At 42.8% G+C, this 17,911-nt stretch overlaps 1 protein-coding gene across 2 annotated transcripts; it reads left to right on the top strand.

Annotated features, from left to right (window-relative positions):
* Window positions 1-391: 391 nt before the first annotated feature.
* slc7a3a (solute carrier family 7 member 3a) lies at window positions 392-17,400 on the top strand. Of its 2 annotated transcripts, none has more exons than XM_054754496.1 (12): window positions 392-533; window positions 8,400-8,939; window positions 9,022-9,183; window positions 10,942-11,125; window positions 11,209-11,321; window positions 11,968-12,190; window positions 12,256-12,395; window positions 12,527-12,629; window positions 13,000-13,226; window positions 13,329-13,495; window positions 14,078-14,186; window positions 14,843-17,400. In XM_054754496.1, the coding sequence occupies exons 1-12, from the start codon at window positions 404-406 to the stop codon at window positions 14,989-14,991; spliced, it is 2,247 nt and encodes a 748-aa protein (XP_054610471.1). In that variant the 5' UTR covers window positions 392-403; the 3' UTR covers window positions 14,992-17,400. The 2 variants fall into 2 exon arrangements, with proteins under 2 accessions (XP_054610471.1, XP_054610473.1); XM_054754498.1 differs by lacking the exon at window positions 392-533 and adding an exon at window positions 570-1,459.
* The last annotated feature ends 511 nt before the right edge of the window (window positions 17,401-17,911 follow it).

Genomic DNA, 17,911 nt, shown 5'->3' with positions numbered 1-17,911 from the left:
CCTTTAACAGACTTCATTCAGGACATGTATACTGGCAACAGTAATATATGGAGCTATCTAAAAAACGTGCAATAAGTTTATTTAGGCACATTTTCTTTGGATGCAGGCCTAATAGCAACAGCAGACAGTAGTGTCTGTAAGCTTACACCAAAGATAGCCTCAAGGAAGCACGAGCCTGACGCGCATTTCCTTATATGGACATTACTACTATGGCAAAGCGCGTGCATATACAGTTGATCTCGCAGATATATATATATATATATATATATATATATATATATATATATATATATATATATATATATATAAATTATTGTCTGTTACTTTGTATTCTTTCAGCTATCATTCAAAGGAAATGTAAAGACTCCAAGACTTTCAACAATGAATGGAAAGCCCCGCCCCTATGGACGTCACTTTGTTTATACGCCCCATCTTTGAAGCCGATCAAAACCACATGCACTATCTACCCAGCGAGATATTTCATGTTTCATTTCATGCATCTTCTCTGCGTTTTCAAGCCAAAGACGTTGAAGGTAACACCATTCTCTGTTCACTGATGTATGCTGTAAAAAAAAAAAGAAAGAAAAAACATGGCGACAACTGTTTTGGCGGTAGACTGACGCAATCATCCTCCTTTTAAGAATTAACACTAATTTTAGAATAAAACCAAAATGTTGTGGTTGTTTTTAATACAATAGTGTTTTGCCTTTTTCCTCCGATTTTGTAAACGTAACGACTTCGTCTTTTTGCTTTATTTACAATTTGAGCGGCAATCAGCTGATGTAACAGGACCACTGCTGCTTTGGGGAAAAAACGTGAGAAAAAAACACGAAACTTAATGATGAATGTTTCCTAAGCATTTGATGTTATGCTTTATGGTGTAGCTAACTGACTTTGTTGTGTTTTCATTCATTGTTTTGGTACACGCCGTCACACAGTTTATAGTAGTGTTGCTAGGCGTGGGGATTATTGTAATGCTACTTTCACAGGCTACACGGAATGTGGGATTTTCTACGATCTGTCGTAGTAATGTTTATTAATTCAGGCTAGATTTGTGTGTGTGTATGTGTGTGCTTGTTCGTAACAGTGACTCACCATTGCCCAAAGGTTGAATCACTCGCTGTAAGAACAAAGGGTCATCTGAAGCCAAATTATGGTTTGGTCTGTCCAACACAACAGTAACGTCGGAACTGTCAAATAACATAGGTGGCATTTCAGGTCATGGACCTATATACCTAACATGATCTTTAAATCATTCAAATGGCTGCGCTGGAGCCTAACGTGGTATCTAATTATATATTAGTTATGACTCTTACAACAGCATTGCAAAATTCCTACGTTCTTTAGGTAAACAGTGAAAGCAACATTAGCATCACGCTGAAGTCGAGTGAGCCACGTAGCTAGCTGCTATTTCTGTCGCTGACAGTCGCTTTACCAGCCTTATGGATAGCTAAATATCGTAAGTAAACCCATTTAAACATTCGAACAAATTTACATTTATCGTCTTCTCAGGACAAGATAAATGCCATAAAAGTGAGTCATCCTCCGGGTTAATGTTCCCCACTAGACTGTCAAGAGCTACCCTGCCATGCGTGTGTTGCATCAGCCGGTGTTCAGCCATGCTAAAATGTGAAATATATAATTTGTCGGATTAAAATGGTTATTAAAACACTCTCAGCATTCGAATGTAACGATGTGGTAAAGTTTATGGGACTTTCCATGTTGATGTTTTAGCCAAATAGTAACTCCAAAGGACACAGTCTGGAATAAATCATATTGTAGTATTTAGTAGCGCGGACGTGTTTTTTTTTCATTAGTTTTTGAGTTACAAAGTACAGTTGTTGAGTTACAGTATGAATGCTCGGCAGTATGACTGATTCATGGTGTTGCAATGTAAGGGGATTGTACAAGGTGTGTTTTGTATACAGTCTTACAAGGGCTGTGGTTCTGCAATTTCTGTGAACTGTTGAACCACTGCTCACTGCAAATGTTGCTTGTTTTATAGCAGGAGCAGTTTGTTGATATAATGCATGTAGAGCTTAGGTATAAGTGATTATGTTTGTAATAACAATGAAGCATGTTTATTCTTGCTTTATAGTGTGTGCGCCGATGAGGATTTAAATTGAAGGTAAACTGGAACTATGCAAGAGGAATGCGTGGCACACCTAATTTCAGAATGTAGGAAAATCCTTGCCAGCAGCCATTTTAATTTTTAATTTGGATTCACCGATCCATGCTCAGCGGTCGTCCTTACAGCAATGAGGACGGGGCCTAGAATATGACACTTTATAATTAGAGATGCCATTGACTCTTTGTGGCTTCACACCGATCCATTTGACTCTTGAGTTAATGGTTAGTGAGAGCCGTTGTAGTTGTCACAAATTGGTGTAGTATTCCGCAGATAAGATGACTTTGCCGCTCATGTGACGTGCAGGTTAATAATCTTTTACTTTCAGTTGTAAAACTCTCGGTTGCAGTGGCAATGCTTGCCAGATTCCAAGAGCAAAGTATTTTAAGGACTGAATATTAAGAGCCCGACCGATATGGGGTTTTTGGCGCTGATACCGTTACCAGGGGCTGAAAAACATAAGATAACCGATATATCTGCCGATATATGAAAAAAGAGCTTACTGTAACATGAACATGAATTCTAATAATACACAAAATCTATGTTTATCTCACGGAGATGCAACCTGCAACGTTAACGGTCTCTAAAACTTGCGGGGGAAAAAACTAGAATGGTCTCCTTGACGGGGCCCTGACAACGTGGCACTAAAGTTTAGTGTTATATTATTTTACAAAGTCACAGCTTACTATGGTGTTAAAAAAAAAAAAAGTAGTTTGTTTCGCCGTTCCTCTGCTGCAGCCGAGTGAGCGAGGCAGGCTGAGTGGCACCTCTCTGCTCTATCTGTGTGTGGGGGTGGGGTGGGGCCAGGCACTCGGGCAGGGAGCAGCACAGATAGAGACACAGGAACGGAGCGACAGAATCTCCATGCAGCAAAAAAAGAGTTAATATCGGTTACATATTCACTCATATTGATTAATCGGTTATACAGCATAATCGGCCTGCCGATAAATCGGTTGGGCTCTACTTAGTATATCTGAAATATCTTTTTGGTATTATAACTTCTCCCCACTCGGGGGCTAATTACATGTTATAAGTGTAAAAAGACAGAAAAAGCAAACATCACACAAAAAAACAAACCAGAAGAGCGACACTGAGGCAGAGATGCACCGGCATCGCCTCAAAGCATTTACAAAACGTCTAAAGAGATGGCTCCCATGTCACTGCTTGACGGCAAAACACGTTTCTGCAACGTATTTATTATAAACACTTCACCTACGACTGATATTCATCTGTAGCACAAATCTATCTTGCAGCTCTGATGTGACTATTTTTCGGAAGTGAATGGGGTAGGTGTGGTCTGAAGTGGAGAGTTCCGGCAACACATAGCGATACTGGTTATAAACATGGTGTTATAAAGCATGTTTTCATTATTTGTTAAGTTACGTTTAACAGTACACATGCAGGCGAGTATGATACTATTACGTTCAAAAGTCAAAAAGCACCATAACGTGGAGATGCAGGATTTTCCTCAATTGTTACGTTTGAATTTTGTTTTTTTCTTTCATTCTTCTCGGGGCGTCAACCGACTGTTCATGGGAGAGTGAACACGTTTTTCCATTTTGTCGGATACCATTTCCCACTCAGCAGACATTTTGGGGGCGGGGGCTGTTGTATCCACCCCGGTGGCTTCAAGGGTCACTCAGTGCAGGCAGTTCGGTGGTTGACCGACCGGTCCGCACGTACTCTAGTTCAAACACTCCTGTGCAAACATGCAGAGCCTTCATGATAAGCTATAGCGGACGTTAAACATACAAACATACATTGTGCCTCAAAGGGTAACCTGTAACGTGTGTGTGGGAGATGAATGGTCTGCACACTCAGGCGTGTTCTGATCCACCTACCAGGGTTACGCAAGGTCACATTAGCTCTTTGCAGTGGATGTTTAGTCTTATGGGCTACTGAACATGATGTTCTTTCTGTTTGGATTAGACCGGACTGTTGTTCAAACTCATTACATACAGTTTCCCCTACCATTTAAGGTGAAGTTAATTGTACTTTCTCTCCAGCACCAACAGAGGTTGTTTAAAGATACATTTATACACTGTGCTTTTATTTAAAAATTAATTTTATTGATCTTATCTATACGTCGTTATTTGAGCGAGTGTGCGAGTCTTTCTATTGATTTCTTATATAAAAGGTGGCGGTTATCATATGTAACTGGCAAGGAGACGCGGCTACGCCGCACACGTGCACAAGTTTGTGTCGGTGTTCGTGAAAATTGTCTCCACCATTTTTTTCCCCCAATGCTGCTGCCACAGAGTTAGAAGTATTGTCACTGGTTTTCCAACGTTGTCAAATTCTGCATTGTGGTTGTTGAGACGTGTAACGTTTCTGATGCAAGTTGACAGAGGAAGAATTGCAAGCTATAATTAGGTTCACATGTTTGTTGTGGCTTTTCAAGTTAATCTTCCTAAGGAGTCCAGTCCATGGCAGCTGTTCGAGCACAGTGAAAAGCAGGACATGCAAGAAAGTTGTAATCATGACTTCGTTTTGATCAGCATGAGGAAATAGTTGTAGTAGTGTAGCGTTATGCAGAGGGGTGTTGAGCATGTGGCGTGTTAGTTTCCAGACGCTGCATTCCTAAAGCCACACCTCCGCACAACCTGGCTCGCTTGCACAAGGCGGGAGAGGCCACGTGAAAAGCACAAGGAAAAGATTAGCTGCTCGTCGACGAGACAGAAGTGTCTCAAGGTGGGACTTGACAAAGTGAGCTCATACAGTAGACAATGTGCATCATCATTTTGAACTTAAAGTCTTATTGACATTCAGATTTCCCGGTACAGTGTGGGAACATGTACCAGTTTCCTATCCAATGTTTATTGTCTTGTACCTCTGTTGAGCTTTTATTTCATTGTTTGACAGTAACTACTAGGCAGGATATCGGCTTTGATACCCCGAACAGACTGGCCGCGCTTTGATTTGTTGGGTATATTGTTTTAATGTTTTAAATAGCCGTGACGACTCCCGTCCGGAATGCTGCGGAAAAAGAGTGTACCAAATTTACACATTATTTGAAGTGGAAATATTGTTTGATCCTGTTTTGTCTGTGACCTGAAGCATTTGTATATACAAACATTGGTGAGCTCTTTGAGGCTTTCGCACCTTGTGACAAGTACACTGCCATAACCAGCAACGAGGCAATGTTTCCGTCCTGGCCACAAGTAGGGGTGCGCCGATTACAATTTTCTGATTGATCACTGATCTATAAACAGCTTGACCCGCCGACACGACTTTTGGCCGATACACCGCACTTATATAGGATTGTTATGTATATGTTTCGAGTTAGCACAAGTTGCCGGGGGGAACCTTTTGAGTGTAATGCTCGGCCGGAAGGGAGCTGGGCTAGTTGTATGTGAGGATTGTACCTGCTGCAAAGTTCTGAATAAAGTTCAAGTGAGCAAATACAGCTTTAACCGTCCACTCCTGGTGGTTATGTAAGTAACGGACTAGAGTGAAACAGCCGCTGCCTGGCTCTTTGCTCCCACTAGCTTTAGTTTACATTGCTAGCTTCAAATGATACATATTCTACCGTGCAGTGGTTTCTTAAATGGCCAATGAGGTGTGTTGTATTGAACGTGTTGTTTGGGTTTCATATGCAAGGATCGACCGGTCGCCGATACCCCAAAATTAAGGAAATAGGCGCCATGCGTAGCCACAAATACTGTCACTTCTCATTTTCGAAGTAATGTTTTTCCTTAGGTGGTTCTAGAACGTTGATATTTAGTTTTATATTTTTTTTTTACATTTTTGGAAATTGTGGTTGCAACAGAATTGTTTATTTTGTGTTATTTTGTTAGTTGATGGTTTTGTGTTTTTTTCCAACTAAACTACGTAAAATTGATGTTAAATGTTCAGTTGTCCACTTATTTGTCATCTGTAATTATTTTTGCATCATTTTCTGCATGTAAAACTAATTATTGTATATAAAATGTGTTTCGTGTTAACATAAATTGCAGAGTTTCCGCTACATGTAATTGATCGTGGCACAGTGCAACGACGAATTAAAAGCCGCCACACCTTAAAAACATAGCTTATTATTTAGGCCCATATTGACCACAGTTAGCTTGAAAGCAATTTAAATATCATAAAAATGTTTCACTATGCTTTATTTTGATAAACCGGCTGCCTGTTGGCACTTGCGCATGTGTGACCAAGTTCACTTTGTTTCTTATTATTGAGAGAATGAAAAATAGACTGTAAAATGTGTACTCAATTGATGACAGCTTGTCGCAGGCTAAGCCTATCTATGCCAGCGTGTGTGATCGCTCACGTTTCAATCTCAAATGACACTCTGGCATCTTTGTTTACACATTTTGCCTGGCTCTCGTTTTTGTCCCACGGGCAAGCTACAAGTGGCTATTATGTTCATATTTGCTTCACCTCTTAGTATTGTAAGTGTTCAAACATTCAAACATGACACCTGTATTTAATGACAAATGAGCACACTGGGTGGAGATTTGATTTTTAATAAAGTGCAAATAGCTCACCTCTTTTTTGTCAAACTAGCTTTCATAGCGCTGCAAGTTGGATACATCTCTGCTATCATAACCATTGATTTCTACTGTTTATACAGGAGAGTTTTCTATAACAAAAATATTACAATGATTTTATCTTGTTAATTGTGTTATTTTTAACTAAAAAATATATTATTTAACAATTAATTTTCCATGTATTTCATTCATTTCCCATATAGGGTCCATATAGTACAAAATGTTGTAGTTTTGTACTTGTCACATAGTACTATTGGACTGTGACAAAAGGAGGCTCAGCATTTTAGACTGACTTTAAGTGCTCTCAGCAACTTTTGCCATTAAATTAACAGTTTTGCAATGTTCTCGATTCATGTTATTCCGCTGGTTATCAAAAAAAGTTAAATAAGTGATAAAAATTATGTGTCATAAAAAATGCAGACGCAGCAGGGGCATGACACAGCAGTGGCATTGCGGCCCCCCATGCAGCCCACCACCACAGCTTAAACAAATCCTATGGGAAACCTTGAATTGGATTTACATGATTTTCTATGGGAAAATTGGCTTTGGTTAAGGTCTGATTTGTTTTGAGCCGGACCTTCTGGAACGGATTAATGACGTTAACCAAGGCACCGGTGTATAACATTTATCTAGTTATTGCATCGTATTTTTTTCTACATAAGAGTTTGCATCCAAAATTACCCGAGCATGACATTGCCGTGGTGCTGCTAGCCGGAACATACCACAGGTGTCACTGACCTGCAGTTTAGTACATTGCGCGCATTTTGGGTTGGGAGCTCACGTCAGTCCACGTCAAAGCTTGTGTTGACTAAGTCAGGTGATCAGGGTGCCTCCAAATACAAACAGAAGGGCACTGCAATGGACACGGTCACATGTTGTGTTGTGAGCTGCTCTGTTGGGCACACGCACACATGTTTTTCGTCCTCTGTCGTCCTTCGCGCTATTCCCTTGAGACACTTGATTGCTAAACATCATCCAAGGGCAGTGAGTAAAGTTGAACTGATTTCCAAAAAGTCAGCAACCACCTGCTCTCGGGTTACACAAAGTGTTTACAATAGAGAAGGTGCCTGTTTTATTACATGCAGTTTATGTGTGTATTTATCCAGCTTCGCTGCAGGCGGCTGCTTTGCCTTATCAAACTGCTGTTTTCTTCTCCTCTGTTGATATTAGCTCGCAGATATTAAACCATGTGTTCCCAGCACTGCCTGTGGCGTTCCCAGGCCTCTCCCTGCGCATCTCTAGCTACTGAGAAAACACAACTCTAGTAGTAGAAGGGCCCAGGGGCCCTTCTACTACTAAGTCTTGGTCTTGTTTCTTTGAACACATTATGCACTACGCCAGGTTTATTTGTCAAAACCAAATCAAATTAAAGGCTGTGCTGTGTCATGTCTTCAAAGAGGTGGCTGTATGAATTCCTGGAAGTTGCATAACCGCAGCCGAAACAGGTTCTGGAAGTGGTGCAACGTATTCTGGGTCCTTTCCAAACTTTATGATCGGCTTGTCGGTCGCTGCTAAAGCCGAGGAGAATTATTTCCTGGAGGGTTTTCAAACTTTCGAACCCTCCTCCTTCGAGACATTCTGTGCAACTAGGCAAGTAGCTGTGAAGGTGGGAACATTTAAGATGCTGTGTGTGGGTTTTACTTCACCGCAAGAAGCCTACTTGCAAGTAGCCTCAGCAACAGCTTGTCCTGGAAAAAAAATTCCCACATTGTGCTGCACGCTGCCAAGCGCCGAGAAACGTTGGCAGTTGCTGAATAGTTTTCTCTTTGCTTCTTTCACAGGTCTTAAGTCACTGCTGCCACAGGCCTGCTCGCTTTATCCTGCCCTGAACACACCTACGTGGACTAATATTCAAACAGCTTCACCTACACCATCTGCTCAAAGTTTGTCCGCGCCTTGTGTCCATCACACTAAAGAGGGATCAAATCACACAGCACCCACACACACAGCAAATATGGCCAGCAAGCTGTCCGATTTTGGAAAAATGCTCCTGCGTCGCCGTACTTTGGACTTTGACGCCGAAGAGACGCGCTTCGCCCGATGTCTGTCCACCCTGGACCTTATCGCCTTGGGGGTAGGCTCCACGCTAGGCGCCGGTGTGTATGTGCTCGCCGGCGAGGTGGCTCGAGAGAAAGCCGGGCCCGCCATCGTGCTGTGCTTCCTCATTGCTGCACTCTCCTCCATGTTGGCCGGCCTGTGCTATGCCGAATTCGGAGCCCGCGTCCCTAAGACGGGTTCTGCATACCTTTACAGCTATGTGACAGTCGGAGAGATCTGGGCCTTCATCACTGGGTGGAACCTCATTCTCTCTTATGTGATTGGTGAGCGCTGACTCTTTACTTGAACATTTGCGAATTTCCACTCTACCATCTGCCTCTACTAACTTCTTAACCTTCCTTCCAGGCACTGCAAGTGTGGCCCGCGCATGGAGCTCCACATTCGATAACCTAGTCGAGCAGAAGATCTCTGTTTTCTTTAAAGCCTCCATGACCATGAAAGTGCCTGGACAAGTGTTGGCGGAGTACCCCGACTTATTTGCCCTCATACTGGTGCTTCTACTTACTGGTAAGTCTACAGTGTACATTGTTTTGGGGTCCTAGGGTTGACCACTAAACTGAAAGCAACACTAAGTATATAGTTTCTGTAAGCGTATTGTCACGTTCCTTTTCTGTTTTCCTGTTTCGTCTGACACAGTGACGACACCGGTTGCCACCTGGCAATTAGTCATGTTCCATAAGCCTTTTCTTCAACCTTCTCCACCAATTTCGGATGAATATTCGCAATAAAAGTGTTGTAACACATCGATTAGTTTCAGTCCCAGTACCACTAGCCATGTTACTCTAGTCGCCACTGTTCATTAGCGACAAAGGAAGCTAACAAGCAAAATAGTCGAGTTGACTCACCAGAAAACACTGCCCCTTGCACTTTGGTGGAGGACCGCATGATACATGCTCAACTACAGCGCAGAACTTTGAAAAGCTCATGTCGGTGTCAGAAGAGACGGCGTAGTGACAACACAGAAGCATAAAGCAGTTGGAGCCGAAGCGGAAGCATAAAAAACCTGAATGCGCTCCGGAGCCGCGGGTTGCAGACCCCTGGTCCAGGGCTGTTCAACAGGAAAAATAATAGAGTAAGTTTAAGTAATAGTGTAAGATTTTGTGTAACTGTGACCGGTAAACGTCCCTTCATAATAAAAGCATCTTTAAACTTCAAAATAAAATCTAGAATTTAGCGAACTTAAATTACAACTCTTAATGCAACATGCGCATGTAAAACAACTGTAAAACAATTAACGTACAGTCTTTAACCTTTTCTTCACTTCATTGTGAATTCATTCTGAAATAAACATTCAACGGTACAAAATGCAATGAACCGAATGCATTTCTATTGATGGACTTTGTTATGCACACAATAAAGTAAAATTAGGGTGCGACAGTAATGCTGTCTTGGTCCATAAAATAACTTTGAGTAATTAGTGAGGAATCCAATACTCACTGCGTGCCGCAGAGGGCAAATGCAAACCACAAAAAGAGGTGGGTGGAATGATCCTAATGTTGACATCACCGATACAGTGGGCAAATCGATCCCAGCGTCGAGGTTCTGATAACATAGTGACCTTCAAGAATACAGTGCCGTACCGGGGGTAAGTGCAAGGGTGGCCCATTCAAAGTTTCGACTGAAATGTTTTCCAGTCTAACATTTTTGTTTTGTTTTTGTTTTTTTTTACAAATTAAAAAAATCGCATTTCAAATGAAGATAAAATTCTATCGTATTTTAGTTGAATTTTCATGGACTGAAAAGGGCCAATACTGGAGGGACTAATAGAAAGAAAAAAAATTCAAGTGGAAAAAAAAAAACATACGAAACAGGGCATCCCAAAGTGCGGAAAAATTCCAAGGAAATGTGGGGGAAAAAAAATTGGACAGTCAGCAGTTTTGAGTCCTTGCATTCTTTTTTGATAATAAAAATATTTTGATTATAAACTAAGTAGCTGAGTTGTGACGTTGAAGACTAAAATACTCATTAATAGTAAGTAATAACAATAATACATAAAATGTCAATATAGAAAAGCCGACTGAGAACCTGAGAAAAGGGTGGATTGCTCTCTCCGGATTGGGAAAGAGTGACCGGACTGTCGTGGTGAAGAGAGAGCTGAGCCGGAAGGCAAAGCTCTCAATTTACCGGTGGATCTATGTTCCCACCCTCACCTACACAGGAACACTGATGACTGGCGTTGGGAATGGTGACATCCCAGCCCACGCTCCACGATTGACCTTTTGCTGCTGATGTGAACCGTCACGTCTTGAACTTTTGTGCCTTCAGGACTCCTGGCCTTTGGTGTGAGTGAGTCGGCGCTGGTGAACAAAATCTTCACTGGTATCAACTTGGTGGTTCTGGGCTTCGTGATCATCTCGGGCTTCGTGAAGGGCGATACAGCCAACTGGAACCTGACGTTGGATGACTACAACAGTTACCTTAACAATACCAACAGCAGCACACCTGCAGCGTCAGTACTCACTACAGTATACTCTTGTTTGGCTTTAGGGGGTCTGCATTTGATTCTTAACCCATCTGTCTTCTGTCACCCAGGACAAAGGAATTTGGGACTGGTGGTTTTGCTCCGTTTGGCCTCGCTGGCGTCCTCTCTGGTGCTGCTACATGCTTCTACGCCTTTGTGGGCTTTGACTGCATCGCCACCACAAGTATGTAAATATTGGCTTTTTAGCCCAGTCATGCATGTTTCTTTTGACTGCCAGCCGCTTCTCTCAGGGCTGATTTTTCTATTGTTGGTGTTGTGTGCCACAGGTAATTCAGTTAATTACACAATTAACCTGTGTATAAACCTGTTGTCATTCGCACCGCGGAATTCTGGCACACTTGGTGGTGTACCATGAGATTTTTGTACTCTATAATATGTGCCACGGCTCAATAAAGGTTGTGAAACACTGATTTTTTTTGGATTGCAAGTGTACCCAATGTCGTGTCCAGTGAGTGTACATAAGTGTTGTGTTCTGGGTCACGTGTCACAAGGGGTGCTTTTAGGCCAGTGGGATTACATAAGTACAGAAGGAGGCTGAGATACATGCCTTGTGCAGCACCTGTTTTCTGCCATTTCTTATGTAACTTGAGCAGCGCAAAAGCGAGTTTGGTGTCAGGGCACCTTGCATGTTTGCAAATAAACGCACACAATACCAGCGAGCCGCAGCGTGCCTGCGTGTGAATTCAACATTCCGTATATTGTCTTCACATTCTTGAATTTCAGGTGTTTGTATTAGACTTCAACACCTCTAAGCTTTTGCTAAGTCAGCACCTGATTCTCAACCTTACATTTTTCTCGTCTCCCCACAGGCGAGGAGGCCAAGAATCCAATGCGTTCCATACCCATCGGCATTGTGGCTTCGCTGCTCATCTGCTTCTTCGCCTATTTCGGCGTGTCTGCCGCCCTGACCCTCATGATGCCGTACTACCAGCTCAACACCCAGAGCCCTCTGCCTGAGGCCTTTACGTACGTGGGCTGGGCTCCGGCCCGCTACATTGTGGCCGTAGGCTCCCTCTGCGCTCTGTCCACCAGGTAAGGGATGACTTCCATCCTGGTGTAAAAAATCACACCAATTTGTCTTCACCATCTTCTCCTAGCTTGCTTGGCTCCATGTTCCCCATGCCCCGCGTCATCTACGCCATGGCGGAGGACGGGCTGCTGTTCCGTGCTCTATCTAGGATGAATGTTCGCACCAAGACACCTCTGCTTGCCACAATCGTTTCAGGCATTGTCGCAGGTAAGCTACCTATTTTTGGGACCACATCCGGGGGTGGTTACTTTTTACTGTTTTAAAAAAGAAAAAAAACCTTACACGATCTAGTTCCTTAGTAAGATTTTCTCTAAAATGTTTTTTTTTCTCCTCCACAGCTCTGATGGCCTTCCTGTTCGACCTTGCAGCGTTGGTTGACCTCATGTCCATCGGAACTCTGTTGGCGTACTCATTGGTGGCCATCTGTGTCCTAATCCTCAGGTAAACCCCTCCAGCTACCGTGCTTGGGGAAGCGGTCGATCTATGGTCCATGGGGAAGTGAGGGGTCTCCCTCCGCTTCCCCATGGACATTATTTAAATATTTTTCCCAAAAAGAAAGGAGTTGCGTCGTTTCACGCTGCGTAGTTATAATACGTGGCAACATAAACAGAACATTTTTTCATCGACTTCTTTGGGTCTCCAATTTTATGCCAGCAAAAGTGGTCGACTACGTATGTCAACGGCAACTTAGGCCGGCACTTTTCAGTAGCAATAATGACTTGTTGAGTCAAGACTTGTTCAGGCTGGGGGGCTGGGGTTACTGTAATTTGGCCCCTAAATAAACACTCTTCTTGCACCTTCCTGTCAAAAGGTACCAACCAGGCACCTTGAACTCGTCCAGCCAGACAGAGAAGCTGGTGGAGCTGGTGGAAGGCGAGAAGGTGGCAGTGAGCGGTGGGGACAGCGGTGACGAGTACACTGAGAATGAGGAGAAGCCCCTCCGAGAGGTTTTCACCTACAGGCTGCTCTTCTGCCCGAGCGGCAAGACCCCCACGCAGACTTCAGGGATGATCGTCTACGCCACCACTGCCATCATTTGTAAGTACAGATCCCGGAAAGGAGCGTGTGTGACTCCCTCGTTCACCACAGTGTGTATCTTAAACAAAAAAAACCAAACCTCTTCCTTCTGGCTCTCTGCAGCGGTCCTTATCACCGTACTGTGCATTATCCTGGCCAACTTCCTGCAGCAGCTGCTGAACGGACAAGCAGTCGTAGTGGCGTCTTGTGTCATTTTGGCTCTGCTGTGCGGCGTCTGCCTTATCATCATCTGCAGGCAGCCCGAGAGCAAGGAGGCCCTGACCTTCAAGGTAATGCTTTCATAGAAAATGGCCCTTGTTGTGTTTTGGTATGCTGATACACTTCATTTAGCAGCTGAGAACATGTGGAAACAACTTCCACGCGCGTATGCGGGTATTTCTCCCCACGTCAGGGTCATAAAAGTCTAGTGACCTAAAATACAGTTTGTGTGTATACAAAAGGTTTGTCCATACAGCGTAACCTCCAAAGTGTCATGACGCTTGTTGACTTCCTTCCAGTTTTGCTCATAGGAGAGAATGTAAAGTTAATCTGTTCCAGTGTCAAACTGTCACCATCATAAAACGTTTTATTTACTGTACATGTGTGCATCATCGGCATCTTGTGTGTGAGGATGCATTTATTCCTAGTGTTAGCTGGGCTATTTGCATTTCATTTACAAAGCGGATCTCCACTCAAACTGTGAGCTCATTTTTGGTTCTCTGGTTATCATTACACTTTTCCCTCTTTGTGGGATCAGGGAAAAAAGCCAAAGAAAAAGCATAACACACTTTTGCGTATTTATTCAGAAGACTCCCAAGTGGCAGCACCGCTATGTTAGTCGTTAATCGTATCGTATTGCCGCTCTTTTCTAGGTCCCTCTGCTTCCCTGGTTGCCTCTCTTCAGCGTTTTCGTCAACATCTACCTCATGATGCAGCTTGACAAGGGCACCTGGTGTCGCTTCACTGTCTGGATGGTCATAGGTAGGTTTTGAGACCATGACAGTTGACCTTCATGCTCACCTTTTAACAGCAAAATATCAAACGGTGGTGGTTGGATTTTACTCTGCAGGCCTGATTGAAAGTATTTTCAAGTGGTACAAACCCATACCCGCTATCGCTGTATTTGCATCCACTGAACACACACACACAGCCCGCATGCTCCGAAAATGCATGTGTACTACACGAGTGTCAGAATTGGCAAGCAACAACATGGAAGTAAATGGTAACTATTATTAATATAAATGCTACGTACCAATTAGATCCTCGGGTGGCTGGTATTGATTTTTTATTTTTTTTTTTGCAGTGTCAAAAAATAAATAATGCTGACACTCAAGATTTTAATGACAAAAAATGTCAGCTGTTGTAAATATTTTTTATTTTGAAACCTACTTGAACTCTACATATCACAGACTAATTATACGAAGATCAGTATGGTTACTCTGCTCCAGAAAACTACAATATCGGCACACAAACACACGCTTTTTACATACACGCCATTATATCAATTGAAGCACCCTTGTAGAAAACGGTAAAAGGGGCTGAATTGTTCCTGCATGCTTTGCGATGCGTGATAATTGTAGATCCGAAATCGGAGGAGAAATGAAAAATGAAAAAGTTGATTATTCACTCCCCCCCAGGTTTTGCCATCTACTTCTTCTACGGCATCAAGAACAGCAGCGCTAATCAGTCGTCCCCGCGCAGATACGAGCCGGCTCTGCAGTCCAAGAGCCCCATTTACAAGGGGGCCCCCGACGACAGCGACGTGGAGGGGGGCAGCAGCCCCTGATACCGACCGACGTGGTCCTGGAGAAGGTGGCGAGGGGGCGGAGCTTGAAAGAAGGGAGGAGGAGGAGGAGGAGGCCACACATCTTTACCTCTAAACTTGACGGTTAAGACACTGTGAGGTGTCACTCTGTAGTCTGTGTGTTTGTAGTTAGCCACATTGCCCCCCCCTCTCTTAACTCTTTGAAAACAACCTCGCTCAGAAAACGAGCGGTTGTGACGTCACTCCCGTGAGGATCACTTTCCTTCCTTCTTTGTCTCCGTGAGTGGAGATGAACTTTTATCATTGTCGAGTTGACGACTCGATCGCACCAGCCTGTTGGTTTGTGTCTGCTGTGCGTGTACGTGTGTGTAAACAGGGTAGCGCTAAAGCTAATAGGCTACAGTCCATACTGAACTTAATGCTGTGAGGTCGATAGCACAGCATCCACGTTGATGTCAGACACTACACCTCAGACGTTTTCCATATCAGACTTTTAAAAAAAAACAAAAAAACCCATCATTTTAAAAATACAATCAGCGTCTTGGGTCAAACTTGACGTTCCGACATGGTTGCTGCATTTGTTACTCAATATACATACCGTACATCCCTCCCTCTGCCATTAAGGTCATTGACTTTCACTGTAATCTGAGGATTAAAGGTTGGAGTACAACCTTTTAATTATTTTTAATTGATTTAAAACACCACATTTCCACTGCACGGTAGCTTAAAACAGTCGAGAGAGAAACTGCAATAACCTAAGTGAACGCATCGTTCGAAGCACAGAGGACGAGAATGATGTAAGTTATTTCACCCAGCCAGGCTTGGGTGCCATTTCCCTGGACTTTTGGTTTCAAGCATGCACCCGTTAATGGGGGCGGCGCTGCAGACAAGTGGAGAATGCAGGGGCACGGCAACTGGAATGTTAAAAATGTTGGCTTGCTTAGAACCCCAATCTGACCAGAAACAGAAAAGCGCCACCTCCTCAGCTCCAAACTGCAATAAACTAGCCTCATTGAATGCATCACAAGGAAAGCCAACAACGAAGGATGGAGAATGACTTGGAAGTTTATTCGAGAGGAGACTAAGGGCGCGCTGGGCCATTTCATCCATGCCAGACTTGGACGGCAGTTGTCAAGTGTTCCCAAAGTTCGACACTGACTGCGCCCCGACCGAGGTTAGCAAGAAAACAGGAGTGTTGCAGCAAAATGGGCGACTGTGGAGCATAATACTGCAGCGTACATAGTAAGGCACAGCAACTGGTTAGTGGCCAGCAGTGGTTTGCGTCACCCACATGGTGTCAGCCCAGCTCACCAGAAATAGTACCTGCTTTTACCAATGGAAAAGCACTGACAGCGAGGTAGGTACTGTGCAGTGGAAAAGCGGCATTAGACCCCCAAAACAAAGCCTTGAACTGTGTTGAAATATTTAAATATTTAAATGTATTTGTTTTCTCAGTCAAAAATTGAGTGGGGCACTTATGGAGGTCATCAACCACTGAAGGGGTGAAGTGTGGAAGATGAGGGCATTTATGATAATTTGCCTCAATGTTCATGACTAACATTTTTGTTGTTGTTGTTGAACTGAGTTTTGTTTCAATTGAAACTTGGCAGCTTTGTCTGTTAAGTACTTTTACTTACTCCAGTAGAGTGGTCCATATTTAAGTGTATAATAATTTGGGGGGGGGGATTCTTACCACAATCAAGTTGCTACGTAGAGACTGTGATTGTTTTGTTTTTAAAACTGCAGCATGTACATATTTTCCCGAAAATGGGTCTCAGATTAAATTTATATGAGTAACAAAAAAACACTGTATACTATGTTATTTGATCAAGAAAAATTTGGTCTTTTTTGATTCATGTTGTGATAAATTAATGTGTGTAGCTTTCCTAATCTTTCAGTTTTTGTACAGTACTTTTTGGGGTCGGGCGACATTGATCCTTATCCTCTTTGACCAAAAAAAAAAAAAAAAAAATTTCTGCTTCTGAGGGAATGACCTGAGAGTTGGTCATTTTAAACCCACCGCTGAGAGTCAAAACTCGTGTGCTTTACTGTATTGTACAGTATTTGTGTAAAACTTTCTATAATGCTGTAAATGAGACAAATGTATCCCCTGCCCAACTATACTGAATGCTGCTGAAAAAAAGTTTGTTTTGTAGATGATTTGAATCAATAAGCAGTGCCTAATAAGCATCTACATGACAGGAAAGCACCAAGGCTGGTTGAGCTTTAAAAAAAACAACAAAAAAACGTATCATAGTCCAAAATGTTACTTGATGCACCTAAAACTCATCTTTGCACCAGCCTAGTGCCTTCCTCAATTATCATTACCCCTCCTTTATTTTGCTTCTTCAAATATTTGTTTAATAAACTGTACATATAGCTGTCATTTACTTTTGAGTGTTTTTTTTAATAAAATGACTTAATGGCTAACTTTCAGTAGTTTTTGTCCATATGAGCTGTATGCCTTGGGTGTTTTCTTGTCCCACTAACCTTGAGTTGTTTTACTAGTGTTACTAGTTTTACAAGTTGGTTTGAGCTTTACATTGCATATTTTCTTTTAAGTTGAGTAAATGTTTGGAGGGTTTATGTTGAACATCTGAAATGATTTCAAATGAGTATGCACACAATTCAAAGCACCGAGTGCGCCACCTGTGGGGGTAAAATTAACTGCAAATGAAGTAAATCTGACAAGCCATACTGCGCATGCTCACACCGGGCATCCATCTTTGAAACGTTTACAATACGCCAGCGGTGACAAAATACTGTATAAAAGCTGTGCGTTTGTGTTTACTCGATAAATCGTTCAAACCTAACTTGTTGTAAAAAACTTAAATCGTGTACACATGGGTTCTTTTGACGAAGAGTGGCTGTTACCTAACCGCACAGGCATAGGAAGCAGACATGTACGGGGAAGATCACTTCCGGGTTGTCTGTGTACTTA

This window comes from Dunckerocampus dactyliophorus, chromosome 16, assembly GCF_027744805.1.
Source record: "Dunckerocampus dactyliophorus isolate RoL2022-P2 chromosome 16, RoL_Ddac_1.1, whole genome shotgun sequence".
Lineage (NCBI taxonomy): Eukaryota > Metazoa > Chordata > Actinopteri > Syngnathiformes > Syngnathidae > Dunckerocampus > Dunckerocampus dactyliophorus.
Note: the sequence above shows the minus strand (reverse complement) of the source record. Positions and strands in the feature narration are given on the sequence as shown.

Coding starts and splice junctions, on each gene's coding strand:
- slc7a3a (XM_054754496.1), top strand. CDS start 404: ATGGACGTCACTTTGTTTATACGCCCCATCTTTGAAGCCGATCAAAAC. Junction 8,940..9,021: donor CATTCTCTCTTATGTGATTG/GTGAGCGCTGAC, acceptor CCTTCCTTCCAG/GCACTGCAAGTGTGGCCCGC. Junction 12,191..12,255: donor CTCTGCGCTCTGTCCACCAG/GTAAGGGATGAC, acceptor ATCTTCTCCTAG/CTTGCTTGGCTCCATGTTCC.